This window comes from Numenius arquata, chromosome 19 (genome assembly GCF_964106895.1).
Source record: "Numenius arquata chromosome 19, bNumArq3.hap1.1, whole genome shotgun sequence".
NCBI classification, from domain to species: domain Eukaryota; kingdom Metazoa; phylum Chordata; class Aves; order Charadriiformes; family Scolopacidae; genus Numenius; species Numenius arquata.
Window position 1 is genome coordinate 2,523,760 of NC_133594.1, and position 13,181 is coordinate 2,536,940.

Genomic DNA, 13,181 nt, shown 5'->3' on the forward strand with positions numbered 1-13,181 from the left:
TTTTTTTTTTTGGGTGTTTAAATGTGTCCTGTGGAAGGGAAACCAAAGAATCACTGCCCTTGCCTTGGAAAACTTCATTAAATGGAATTTGGAGCTTTTCCTTTGGGAATGGGACTTTGCCTTACCTCTGGTTTTGGCAGTGGTGGTGTGTGCTGACACAGTGGTGGTTGTGGGTCACCCTCTTACTGGGTCACCTCGGGCAGCCTTGCAGCAGGACCTGGGCACAAGGTAGGGTGGGTGTCTGAGGGTGACATCTCTTGTTATTATTAGGGGAAAAGTTTGGAAATAATGAGGATTTAGCACAAACCTTTTAACTTGTGGGGTTTTTCTCCTCTTTCATTGGTGGTGTTAATCAGGGAAATCAGTGGGGCATGGATGCCCAGCCCTGCCCCACCACGGGATGGGTCCTCTCCCTCAGTGCAGGATCGTGTACGTCTGGTTTGCCACCCTCAGAGATTTTTGTGCCTTTGTAAAAACACTGAGTTGGGAGGTGTGGATGGAGGTTTATTTATCTTCCTGCCAAGTCCTGGCCATTGCCCTAATGCTGTTCAGGGCATTTATGGACTGTAGACCCCACAGACCACACACCCTCAGTTCCCCATGCCAGTCATCCTCCACTGGATTGGAGATCGGTGGGGAATGAGAAGCCAGGATGTTATGAGAAGCGGAAAGTGTTTCTTACATTAAAAGCTGCCGATTTTTATGATCTTGCTAATCCTCCTTGCAGGGATTGCATTGTGTTGCCAGTTTTCAAAAGCTCCTTCACTTTCACAGAGTGTTTCATGGGGGTTCCCAGCTGTTGGTATGTCCCCGCGGGCTTTTCTTCTTCTTTTTTGGTTTCTGTTACTGAATCTCAGCACTGGCTGGTGAGGAACAAAGATGCAGTTTCTATTTGTAGACTTAAAATGAATCCTGCTGGAGTCATCTGGTGTCAGGGACGGTGTGAACTTGGGCGACGGGCAAAGCAAAGTCTTCTCCGTGCTTTTCCATTGGGAGCCACACACTGTTCCATAGCACCCAGGGCCACAGCCATGGGGTCACCCCACGGGAGGAGGAAGGAATGGTGCTGCATGATGTTTGCACAGCAAGACACTGGCTGCCTTCTGGATGAGATCTCTTGATTTTCATTTTTCTCTCCTGAAACATTACAAGCCCTTGGGTTCGTTGATCCTGGTGCTCTGAGTTGTTCTTTTTGGTTTGCACAAAATAGCATCAGCCTGGGAGCAGCTTAAGGGAGAGAAATAGATGCTGGCAAATTTTGGGGACTGCTGTTGTGCCCATGGCTTGGTCCTGTCCCTCCACCGTGCACTAGGACCTTGTGCGTTGGCTTTGCAACCTTGGTGTTCATGCTGGGGGGCCCGTGGCCAGCGCCTGGGGAGGAGCAGGAGGAGGAACAGCTCTTTGGAGACATCTCAGAGAGGACCCTGGTGCCTTTAAGTGTCCTCAGTGGAGCACTGTGACCCACTGGTGGCTACGTTGGAGGAAGGGTTCGTTGGGCACCCCATCCGCTGCTGGTTTTCTCAGCTGTGGACGTAGGGCAGCATTGGCTGCCCAGAGAGGTGGTGGAGTCTCTGTCTCTGGAGACATTCAAAACCCACCTGGACATGTGCAAACTGCTCTGGGTGGACCTGCTTTGGTAGGGGGTTGGACTAGATGATCTCCAGAGGTCCCTTCCAACCCCATATCATTCTGTGATTCTGTGAGTGTCCATGCAGGAGATAAGCTAGAGGCTGCACCCAGAAGAAGTTGCTGGACCCCATAGCTCTTTTGAGGGGGATCAGGGGTAGGCAGGACTCATTGAAGGATCTGATCTATATCTGCATACAGGGTGGAGAGGATGAGCCTGTCCCCAACGGGCACGTGGTGCTGACAGTAAAATCCCAGTGACTCCAAACTGGGTACCTCCCTGCAGAACTGGTCTCCTGGCAGCACACATCCAGCTCCTTAAAGGAAGGGTGCGGGGTGGGTAGAGGGGCTGCCTGGCACTGGGAGGGGTCCCTGCCCGTTCTGGTGTGTGTTTAACTATTGGGTACAGTGGGCAGGAATTGCTTTATTTTACCTCCTTCAGCAATGGTGGATTCGGCAGTGTTCGGTTTGATCTTAAGAGAGATCTTTAAAATATTAAGATCTTTTCCAATCTGAGTGGTTCTATGATTCTAATACCCAAAGGTTTGAAAATCAGAGCAGAGTTGCCAGCATCACTGCCAGTGTACACGAACCAAGCTTAGAGGGCACAGATCTGGGCCCGGAGGCTTCAGATTTGGGCACTTTAAGTGGTCAAAGTCCCCTTGGTGGAGCATCGCTCCGTACCAAAGCTGTTTCTGGACATGCAGCTTGGCTTTTTTACCCCTCCCGTCGGCACAAGGCAGCGAGGTTGGGGCTGCCTCGGTGGTTGTGGGGATGCAGCCGTGCCCGTGCTTGGGGGTTGTGATTCAGGATGGGTTCCCAGACGTGCTGCTGGGCTCAGACAAAGGCTGTTTGCAAGCTCCAAACAAAACCAGGGGCTGTAATTGAAGCCACGGGAGCTGCAGCTCTGCAGTAGCCGCTATGCTGCAGCCCGGCGTGTTACCGGTCTCTGCTGACATCTCCCAGGTAGTTTTCTTTCATTGAGAAAAATCCAGGATCTCCCATTTGACTTTGTTTCTGTCCAGACAGATGCTTCGTTAAGCCCTGGAGGGGGGTCACCGCTTGGCCAAAACGTGCGCTTTGGACTAGAGATGGGGCTAGATCAGATCTTGCACAAGTTAGAAGCCGCAGATGTTTGCGTCCTCGTCCAAACTACTGCTCGAGTGTGTGGCCACAATCCAGCTTCATGGAATTTTTTTTTTTTTTTCCTAATGCACTGCCTTTCCTCTCCAGGTGTCAGGAAATGTGCTCCTGCTCCCTGGCCATATGGTCCGAGGCATTTCTGTGTTGGATGGATGCCGCAGGGTTACGCTGCCCAAGCAGGGCTGCTTTCTGATGCCAGGGCAGGAGAGTGGGAAGGGGACCGTGTAAAATAGGGTGCACCTTCCACCCCACTGCTCCTCAGGGTGTTTCTTTGAGACTTGGTGCCACTGGTTTGCTCTGAATCAGCTTCAGTTCTTGTGTCCGTGGGGCTGGGATGGCCTTGGCCATGGCACTGGTCACCCAGCCATCCTGGTTGTGAGGTGTCCCCCTTTGGGGTGTCACAGTTCTCCTCCTTTGCCTTTCAGGGCTGTCCTGGGAGACGTGGACTGGTGGGACCCAAAGGAGACAAAGTGAGTATCCAGGAAAACGTGGGAAAGTACGGGATGGGGTGTAGGGTCCAGGGCAAAGACCACGGGTGGTTTGGGTTGATTTGGGTGTTTTCCATCAAGAAGGAAGTGTGAGCCTCTGAAGCTGCAGTCTGGTGGCCCTTTATGTGTGTTTGGAAGAGGAGAGAACTGTTTTTACTGGGTATTTTAAGCCCAGGCTCAGGACTGAGATGATGACATGGACAAGCTGCTGTCTCTCCTCAGAGCTACTTCACAGCTCTGCAAAGGCGACAGACCAGGGGATTGAAGCAGCTTTAGCTCACGTCACCTGGAGGAGGGATGCTGGCGTGTCCCAAAGTCCAGCCCCACGCTATATCCACCAGCTTCTCTTGAAGGGACATCTGTTCTCCAACACCATGTTGGTGAGACCCATGGCTGCCCTTCCTGCTCCAGGAACCTGGCGTGGAGCAGCCGGCATGGCACAGCTCAGGCTCCAGCCAGCGTTGCCTAGTGCACTGACAGATGCTTGGAGATGCTCTGGATTAAGGGTGGTGCCTCAGCTTCCCCATCAGTAAACCAGTGAGCATGCTCCCAATCACAGCAGTTTCCATCTTTCCCAAACTACAGAGGGGCAAACTCGTTGCCCCAGGAGTCACGTCAGTTCTGTGTGCATGATGGGTCTGGGCACAGGCATATCCATGTGAATCTCATTCCTTTTGCTTTCCCTGTTGTCAGGGTTATTTCAGAGACTCGTAGAATGGTTTGGGTGGGAAGGCACCTTAAAGATCATCTTGTTCCAACTCCCTGCCCTGGGCAGGGACACCTCCCACCACACCAGGTTGCTCAAAGCCCTGTCCAACCTGGCCTTGAACCCCTCCAGGGATGGGGCAGCCACAGCTTCTCTGGGCAGCTTGTTCCAGTGCCAGTTACTTAGGTCTTAAGAGCAGCTGGTTTGAACCCAGGAATGTGCCCAGACCCAGAGGCTGACCCGAGTCAGAGCCTGTGTCCAGCCTGTGTTGACTGTTAAACCCCAGCTGGTTTTAAGGAGCTGCCCTTGTCTCCCTAGGGATACCCTGGAGCCATGGGGCGGACGGGCCCCCCAGGCGACCCGGGCCCTGTGGGCATCCCCGGTGTCCCCACCATCGTCCTCTGGAGGAACTCCAGGGAGGACTGGCAGATGTTCACGGTGAGTTATGGCCACAGCGGGCGAGCACTTGGGGAGCTCCTCTTGCACTTCCCATGCAGATACCCTTCTGCTCTGCTGGGATGTGAGCTGGGAGGAAGGGTCTGCGATGGTTTGTGGTTCCTAATCTGTCGGGTAGGAGGATGGAGATGGGTAGGAAGGTGGGGGCAGAAGGAGGATGCCAAGGAGAGAGGCACTGCTCGCTGGGGACAGCTCTGCGGGCAGCTCTCCTTGGGATCACGTGTGCCTTACTTACAGCTGTGCTCACACGGCCATCCCTCTTTCCCCTCTGACTGGGAGATCTTGTATTCCCGTGGTCCACACACATCCACAGCCTCCCAAGGGTGGTTCATGCCCTCCCTATGTAGGACGGGAGCCAAAGAAGATCTGAGCCGTGCAGAAAGCAGCCCATCTCCTGCTCTACCTTGCTGGTTACAAAGCATTGCTCCTGTTTTCCACCATATCCCCATTTTCTGCCATACCCCAGCTCTGTGCCGTGGCTTTGGCTCACGGGGTTTGTGCCCACCAAGCTTCTTGGCGAGAAGACGAGGAATTTTCTCACCTGACCCTGCTGCTGTGGGGGGAGCACAGGAGCGGGGACGGGACCTGCAGGGAGGCAGGAGCGCTTCAGCTGCTCCTTAGCCGACTACAAAACTCCGTGTACCATGGGAGCCACCACTGGAATGACCCAGTGCCTTGCCCAGGTTCCCCGACTCATGTTGGCACAGAGACTGCTGTGATTAAGCTCAATTTCAATCTCCCTCTTGAGCCAGGCAGGGCAGTGGCTGAAGGAAGTGGGTTTCTAACTGCTTTAGGTACTTTTACCAACCTGGGGCTGGAGGTCCCTGGAGCAGGGATGTTCTCTGGTCAGGGTCAGTGCTCTGACTCTCTAAAAGCTTTAATGACCTTGGGCAGGACATTTGACTTACCTTCAACTCATCCATTTATGAAGAGGGGTAATGGCACCCTCTGCTCTGGAGCAAATGCCTTTGATGCTGGTAAGACAATGCAGCGAGGAGGACATCTCCTCTGCCAGCACACCCCGAGGAAGGGACAATGCTGGCTGGAGGTACAAGGTGGAGAGTGGCCCTGTGCTGCTGTGGCTCTGGCCTTGGATTGACCAACCAAAAGTCCTTGGGCCAGACCTGCCCCTTGCAGTTTTGTGTTGGATTGATCAAAGCAACTGCAGAAGACAAATACCTGTCTTAGAGGAGAACAGATTCCTCCTGGAAAGTGCAGGAGAGCTGGGCATTGGGAGATATCTTGAGGTTGATCTGGAGGTCCTCCATGTTCTTCTGTCCTCCTGCTGCTCTAGAGCAGGTGCTGTGCTGTTACCAATGCTCACAAGACCCATCACAGACACTTGGTGCCCAACCAGAGTAAATGGGGACAGGAGAGAGCGAGCTGGAAGTGTTGGGGAAGAAGCCAGCAGTGCCAGAGAGCATCGCCATGGCTGCACCAGGGCAATCGCCTTCTTCCCAGGGTGTTTGGGGTAGGCATCTGCATAACCAAGTCCTGTTGTCAGGGCACGGTTACAGCACTTTGCAGGGCTCCTGATGCTCTTTGCTCTGCACACTCAGTCAGAATTGCATATTTTTTTTCCTGCCTGCATTTCGATTCATAGAATTGCAGAGGTTGGAAGGGACCTTTCAAATCATCTAGTCCAACTGTCAACCTAACACTGACAAAAAACATCCCTAAACCATATCTCTAAGCACTATGTCAACCCGTCTTTTAAATACCTCCAGGGATGGCAACTCCACCACTTTCCTGGGCAGCCTGTTCCGATGCTTAATAACCCTTTCTGTGTAAAAATTTTTTCCTAATCTCCAATCTGAACCTCCCCTGGTGCAACTTGAGGCCATTTCCTCTTGTCCCATTGCCTGTTCCTTGGGAGAAGAGACCGACCCCCCCTGGCTACACCCTCCTTTCAGGGAGTTGTAGAGAGCGAGAAGGTCTCCCCTCAGCCTCCTTTTCTCCAGGCTGAACCTCCCCAGCTCCCTCAGCCGCTCCTCATAAGACTTGTGCTCCAGACCCCTCACCAGCTCCGTTGCACTTCTCTGGACCCGCTCCAGCAAAAAGGGACCTCAGGCTTTGTTGTTCTGCAGGCAGAAATGTTCCTGCCTAAGGATGTTGCTGTGAAGCGTGATTTCTTTGGTGCACCACCACCTTCGGTGCTGAGGCGTTGGGAATGATGGAGGGAGCAGATGCTCTCGGCTGTGTTTGGGAAGCTGAAGCCGGAGGGCTGCCGGGCTCCTGGCCATGGGCTCCCGTCCATGGGCTCCCAGCGGGTTTGCCTGGTGCTTTTGGCCAAGTGCCGATCTGGAGGGGAAGGCAGTGTCTGGCGAGGATGACGTGGGGCACCCGAAAGCCTTGCCTGGGCTATTGTGTCTGTGGCCGTATGACCCCGGCGGTGCTGGCGGCGGCGTTTGGCTCGGCAGCAGGAAACGGGAGCGCAAAGCCGTGGGCTGGGTTTTGCTAATCTTTGTTGAGATAGCGCAGGGGTAACAAGCCGGGGGTTGGCTGCTGTGAGGATGGGGGGGCTGTCTGCTCCTGCAGCCCCCTACAACTTACCAGGGGGTGGGGAGGGATGGAGATAGGCTGTGGCTTGGGACAGTGGTGCTCTTGTGAACTAAATGCTTGTGATTTGGGGGGCTTGGGTCGGGGGGCATCCTGGGCTGTTGGCTCAGCCTCTGGAAATGCAAGTCAGAGGAGGCACCTCTCAGGCTGGGGGATGTAATGCAGTGTGACGGACCAGGAAAGCAAGGGACATCCCTGACTGTCCCAGAACAGGGGATGTTGGGATGCTCAGTAGCCTCTCCTGCTCCTTCACGGTGAAACAAGCCTTTGCTGTTCATGGGAATTGAGCAAAACCAGTTTAAGGCCACTGGGATTCTGCCCCAAGCCCCTGTCCTGCATGTTTTGTTGACAGACGTTGGGTTTGCCAAGAAGTTGTCTCGTTGTAACTCGAGGGGCAGGAACTGTTGCTGTCTTGTTCCGGCAGCCTTGACTTCGGTAGCGGTGGAGTCCAGGAGCCGGGGAAGGAGGAAAGAGAACAGAACCTCCCGTAGGGAAACGGGGGCTGGTAACCTTAGAGCAAAAGAAAATATTGCCCTATGCAAAAGGGAGGTAACCTTTAGGGACTGCCTGCTACTCAAAGGTCAGCAGCTTATGCAGCTCTGTGTGGCTTTATGGCCACAGGGTAGGCTGGGGATGGGGGCCAAGCCCATGCTGCAGGGCAAGACCTGCTCCCTGCTGAGCTGTCAGGAGGGTTTTCTCTGCCCTGCTCTCCGGCTGGAGCTTTGCAGGAAGGACAGATCCATAGGGCGATCACTCCCCATCCTCCATCCCCTCCGCTTACGGTCCCTGTCCCCGTCACACCGCTCCCTGCCGACCGGAGCTGCAGTGAGCAAAGCCTCGACTATTTCCTGCTGAAATTGCAGAAGGCAATTAATTTCTTTTCTCTCTCCTTGGCATCTGGTGCTCCGAAGTAAGAGTTCACGTCTCCTGTGGGATTTTTTTTTTTTTTTTTTCCCCTCTTTTTAAAAGGTTGGATACTTTTTTTCTTGAAGCCTAATGAAATAATATCCTGTCCCAAGTGAACCCGAGTTCACTGATTCCTGAGACAAGGCAAAAGCGTTGGCCGGGCTCCAACCCCCCCGAAAAGTTTTTGTGAGCAGCTTTTGAGAGAAATGAGAACTGGCTGGACAAGAGGACCATGGCCTGGCCCTGGCAGGCTGGCAGGGACTGCACCCGTTCACTCACAGTAATCAATTCAGGATCAACTTGAAAGGAACCAAGATGCCTGGTGTGGTGTTAGAGCCAGTTAAATGCATCCATCCATCATCTGCCCCCGAAAGCCCTGCTTATTATTAGAAATATTTCCATATGTTGAAAGGTCTGTGTTTATTTTCGTTAATGTAGTTCCTTGGCTTTTTCCCTTCTCTCTCCTCTGGTATCAGAGGATGGATCTTTGAGGGGGTGGGGAGGGACACGACAGGACAGGAGAGGGTTTCCCGGCACCCCTGAGGATGAAGCTGGGGAGCACATGGGAATCCTGCCCCTCCAGCTGCTTGGGATTGGGGTGAGGAACAAGGAGGGGGGCTTTTCTCAGCCTTTGATGCAAGCCAGGATTTGGAGGAGCTGCCTGGTCCATGTGTCTGGCCTCGCCATGGGGAGGAGGAGGAGGAGGAGGAGGAAAGGTGGATTTTGCCTCCTGAGTGTCTGTGGTTTGTGCTGCAGGGAGGGCAGGGGGATGGGCATTGTTGTGTTTCCTGATCATCTCCCAAAACCTGGAGAAACCTGGCTTGGAAATGTGTGAAGAGGAGGCTGCACCATGAGTTTTTAGAACCTTTACGCTGGCTTTGAAATACGTTGGGATTAGCTGTGGCTACGATGGGATTAGCCCACCCTGTGGCTTTTGGGTGGGGTTTTATTTTTCCTCTTTGTAGTCATCTGGTCTTCTAAGAAATTGGGGATGCATGAAAGATTTGGCTGCCAGGGGGGCAGCGAGCAGAAAGCCTGCTGGCCACAACTGCCAGGGCATCTCCCCCTCTGGGGCTTCAGATGGGGCTGGACGGGATGAGGTTTCCCACCTGGGGCATACTTCAGCGTCAAAACAGCTGGTTTCAGTCGAACCTGGGCTAAATATGACGGTACTTGCGCTCACCAACAACACATTTCTGACCTCCCCACGTGCAAAACATTCCTGGTGTCCCAAGGCTGCTGGGACATCCATGGGGGAGCTGAGTTTCAGCAGACTTCACAAGTGGGGTCTCTGTCTTGCTTTGCTAATGAGGCCAGCAGTTCCTTATCTCCTACACATTGTCCTCAGATTAAGCCTTGTCCTGTGACTCGCATACACATAGTATTAAAAAAAAAAAAAAAAAATTAGAGGACTGGTTCATTGCTGTGTCTTCCCAAGCAACAGGAAGAAGAAGCCAGAAGAAAGGGATTTAGGGTTTTGGGGGTTTTTTTCTAACGTTTTGCTTTAACCCCCTCCCGCATTCTCCTTTCAGCAATCATCATTTTACCAGCTTCTACACGCAGGCTGGCCGGTGAGTATCTCTGTTGGGCAACTTTCTGTGGTTCGGTGTTTTCTCGGCTGGGTCAGCTGGGTTTTCTTCTCTCCAAGCACTTCATCAGTGAAATTTGTTTTCCTTTGGGTTTTTCTGTTCCAGAGAAAACCCGGTGCCCCGGGGCCGCCAGGACATCCTGGGAAAACAGGAGCACCCGTAAGTAGGAAAAGCTCCAGTGTCCCCTCCGTGACAGGGTGCTGATGGCCCCGCTGTCACCCCGGCTGGCCTGGGGCATCTTGCAGAGTTGATGTCCCCTGTCACTCGCACAGTCCTGGGCTGCCCCCAACAGTATCTGCTGCCCGCTGGCTTCTGGTGCGCTGTAATTAAGAGTCTTGGGATTGAATTTCAAAGAAACCTAATGGTTTGCTTATCTGCTTCCCACCAAAAACTGGGTTTTGATATCCAGCTCCCTGGGTTTTGTTGGCAGACATGTCCCGTGCCCTTCTGTCTCTGCCAGCAGAACGGCGCTGGCTTATCTCCCCCAGGGCATCGGGTTCCTGCCCCCGTGTTTGGACAGGGACCATGTGGATCCCTCCCAGAGGCACAAAACCAAGCCAGAAGATGGCTGATGCAGTACTTGTGGGGGGCCAGCCCCATGCCGGTGCATCTGCAGCCCCCTGGCCACGCAGCCCCCGGGTTTTCTGGGTGATGCTTCCTGCCCAGCTGGCCTCTGCCAACAGGGCAGTGCCATGAGGCAGGAGAAATGAAGGGAAAACTCCCCATCCTGACCTCCAGTAGGGCTCCAAAGCCAACGGGAAAATGGATCTATTGCCACATCCGAACCTGCCCTGGCCACAGACCCCAAAGGCGAGCAGGGAGGGGGGTGTCCAAGGGATGCGAATCGTCCCATTCTGACCTTCCTGAGGCCACCTCTGTGCATTGCGTGTTGTCCCCCTCATCACAGCCCTCCACTAGGTTGTCCTCAGCACAGGGTGGGATGGTGGGGACACGTTTGTTGACTTGATTCCTGTTTGTGTGCAGGGACCCTGCGGAGAGCCAGGGGAGCCGGGGGAGAAAGGCCAGCGGGGGTACACGGTGAGTGGGGGTGCTGGTGGGGACAGCCGGCTGCAGGGGGGTGAGGGGCTTGGCTCTGGGGAGAGCCCAGTTTGGAGAGGTTGAGTGTGTCCCCAGGGCTGTCCTGGGGACCCTTGGAGACCCTGCCCCTCTTGGATCAAACCCTGGAGCGCTGGGTGAGGGAGAATTGTTTGCTGCCAGTTTGGGAACTGTGCAAGTTTGAAGGGTCATAGAATTGTAGAATGGTTTGGTTTGGAAGGGACCTCAAAGATCATCTAATTCCACCCTCTTCCACGGGCAGGGACACCTCCCACCAAACCAGGTTGCTCCAAGCCCCATCCAGCCTGGCCTTGAACCCCTCCAGGGATGGGGCAGCCACAGCTTCTCTGGGCAACCTGGGCCAGGGTCTCACCACCCTCACAGTAAAGAATTTCTTCTTAATATCTAATCTAAATCTCCCCTCTTTCAGTTTGAAGCCATTCCCCCTTGTCCTATCACTACATGCCCTTGTAAAAAGTCCCTCCCCAGCTTTCTTACAGGCCCCCTTCAGGTACTGGAGTGGTGGGAGGTGATGTCCTGGTCCTCTCTCTGGCAGGGCTGGCTCTCCACGGCAAGCTTGTTCCCCTGACCAGGTCCACGCTGCAGCTTCTCTCGCCTGTTTTGCAGTGCCCTACTCCAGCGGGTTCATGGGCTCAACACGGTCCTTTTAGGTGATGGACTCTGCCATGTGTCACCTGATGGCTTCCCAGGCAGGTGGACACAAGCTGGAATGGTGGTCCCAAAAGCATTTTGTCCTTTTGTCACCTTCTGGAAACCACCCACCTCCTTCCCCATGGCTCTGGCTGAAGGGATATGCGAGCTCTGTCTGTGTTCAGCAGTGAGTGCTGCTGTGCAGTGCACCCTCATAGGACCCGGCCACCTCCCTGGGGACAGAGTGAGCACAGCTGCCTGTGGGGTTAGGATGCCCCATGGGTAAAAGGAGAGGAGAGCAGATGTCCCAGTCTCTCAGCATCATTAGAGATTTCCACCTGCTCTCCCACCCATGCTCACTGGTACACAGCCCTCGTGGGAAGAGCTGGTGCATCCCAAATCTTGTCCCCGATGCTCAGGTGTTCCCCAGCACCCCCTGCCTCTTGCTCATTTGTCTTGGTTGCTGCTGGACTGCTCTGAAGGGACATCAGCTGCCATTCCTGCTGTTCCTCATCTCTCTGCTCACCCAGCTACTGGAGGAAACATCTTTCTTCAGCCCTCCAGTGTTTCCTATCCTGCAGAGCATCTCCCCAGCGACCTTAATCACAGCACCAGCATCCCCTTGGCTCCCTCTCAGCAATGACCTTCCTTTCCTCCTGTTGTCTTCTTTGCCATTGTGTCTGTCTCTCCAAAACTGGGGTGGTTTTTTGTCTGGCTTGAGAAGAGGAGCCAAGGAGGGGCTGGGCTCACAGGGATCAATGCTGAAGGAGGATTTGGACAGGCTGTTGAGCAGGACCCAGGCTGGTTCCTGGCAGCTGTGTTGAACCTTTGAGTCCCAAAAGCTCATGGCAAAAGTTAGAGTTGATACTTTAGGCAAGAACCACAGCTACGCCATCAGGAGCTGTGTGTCTGCTCTCCATCACACGTCCTGCTGCCAGGTCTCCTCTCACCCCCGGCCCCACTCCCTTGCAGCAGGGATGCACCTCAGGGACAGTGTTTTACCAGCTGCCAACATCTGGAAGGCGTCACTGACTCTGTTAAGCCAGTTGAGTGTAAACACTGGAGTCTGTTGGCGTAGCTTAATCAAAAGGTGCCAAAATTATTCTTCGTCTTCACATAAACAGGATCTGCGAGGGGTGGCAGCAGCTCGGGGAGGGGATTACCACAGAAATGGAAAGGAGCAAATTTTTTCCACCCATCACAGTCCATCTGCAAGCCTGATGTCTAGGACTCGGGGGGCTGTGTCATGGCCACAGCCCTGTCCCCAGCCCTCTGGTCTCACTTTGGCATCTCCCAGAGGCTTTGCACGGCAGGTTCCCAACAGGGAAACCCAACTCAGCTTTGGACTCTGCTCTTGACCAGTCTGGGGTGGTTTTGGTTAAGGTTCATGATTCTACTAGACCTTGGCCCAAGAGGTCTTTGGTGCCCATTCAGGCTCCACCAGGGCTCCGCTCCCTACCCAGGTGAGGCCAATGGATGACAGAAGGGGTGAGGAGGAGGAGGAGGGATTTCATCCACCTGCCTCAACTCCTGAGCTCACAGCTGGGTTGGGTATGGTTGGGTTGGGTTCACCCATGGTCTATTTTGCATTTGGCCCATCCGCCCAGGCTTGCCCGCCACAGAGCACAGCCAGAGGTTCATCATGGCCCAGGTCTCTCTCTTGAAAAATCAGGAATAACAATAAATATTCCCCGAAGATGGGATTGGGAGTGGAATGGGGCAAAAATGCTGGGTTTTGGGCTGGCTGCCCCCAGTATATGTTGGCACTCCCGAGCACGGGGGATGTGTGGGGGTGGTTGTGCGATGCTGAAGCCCTTAGGAGAGGGAGATGGAAAAGCAAACTTCCACAAAACAAGCTTTTATATTTTTGCAACTGGATTCTTCGCTTGAGAAACAACTGAGGTAACTGCATCTTTCTGCCCTTCCTTCAAACTCTGATTTTACAAATTAAAACAAAGTCCAGCTTTTGGACTTGACCAAATGTTCCAAAATTTCGGAGAA

At 53.9% G+C, this 13,181-nt stretch overlaps 1 protein-coding gene across 1 annotated transcript in view; it reads left to right on the forward strand.

Moving 5' to 3' along the window:
• Window positions 1-13,181, forward strand: part of LOC141473780 (uncharacterized) — a 101,529-nt gene that overhangs the window by 60,612 nt on the left and 27,736 nt on the right. The window contains exons 11-15 of the mRNA XM_074161387.1: window positions 3,195-3,239; window positions 4,282-4,401; window positions 9,417-9,455; window positions 9,579-9,632; window positions 10,458-10,511. Of these exons, the coding sequence (XP_074017488.1) occupies window positions 3,195-3,239; window positions 4,282-4,401; window positions 9,417-9,455; window positions 9,579-9,632; window positions 10,458-10,511 (312 nt within the window). The remainder of the gene's footprint in view (window positions 1-3,194; window positions 3,240-4,281; window positions 4,402-9,416; window positions 9,456-9,578; window positions 9,633-10,457; window positions 10,512-13,181) is intronic.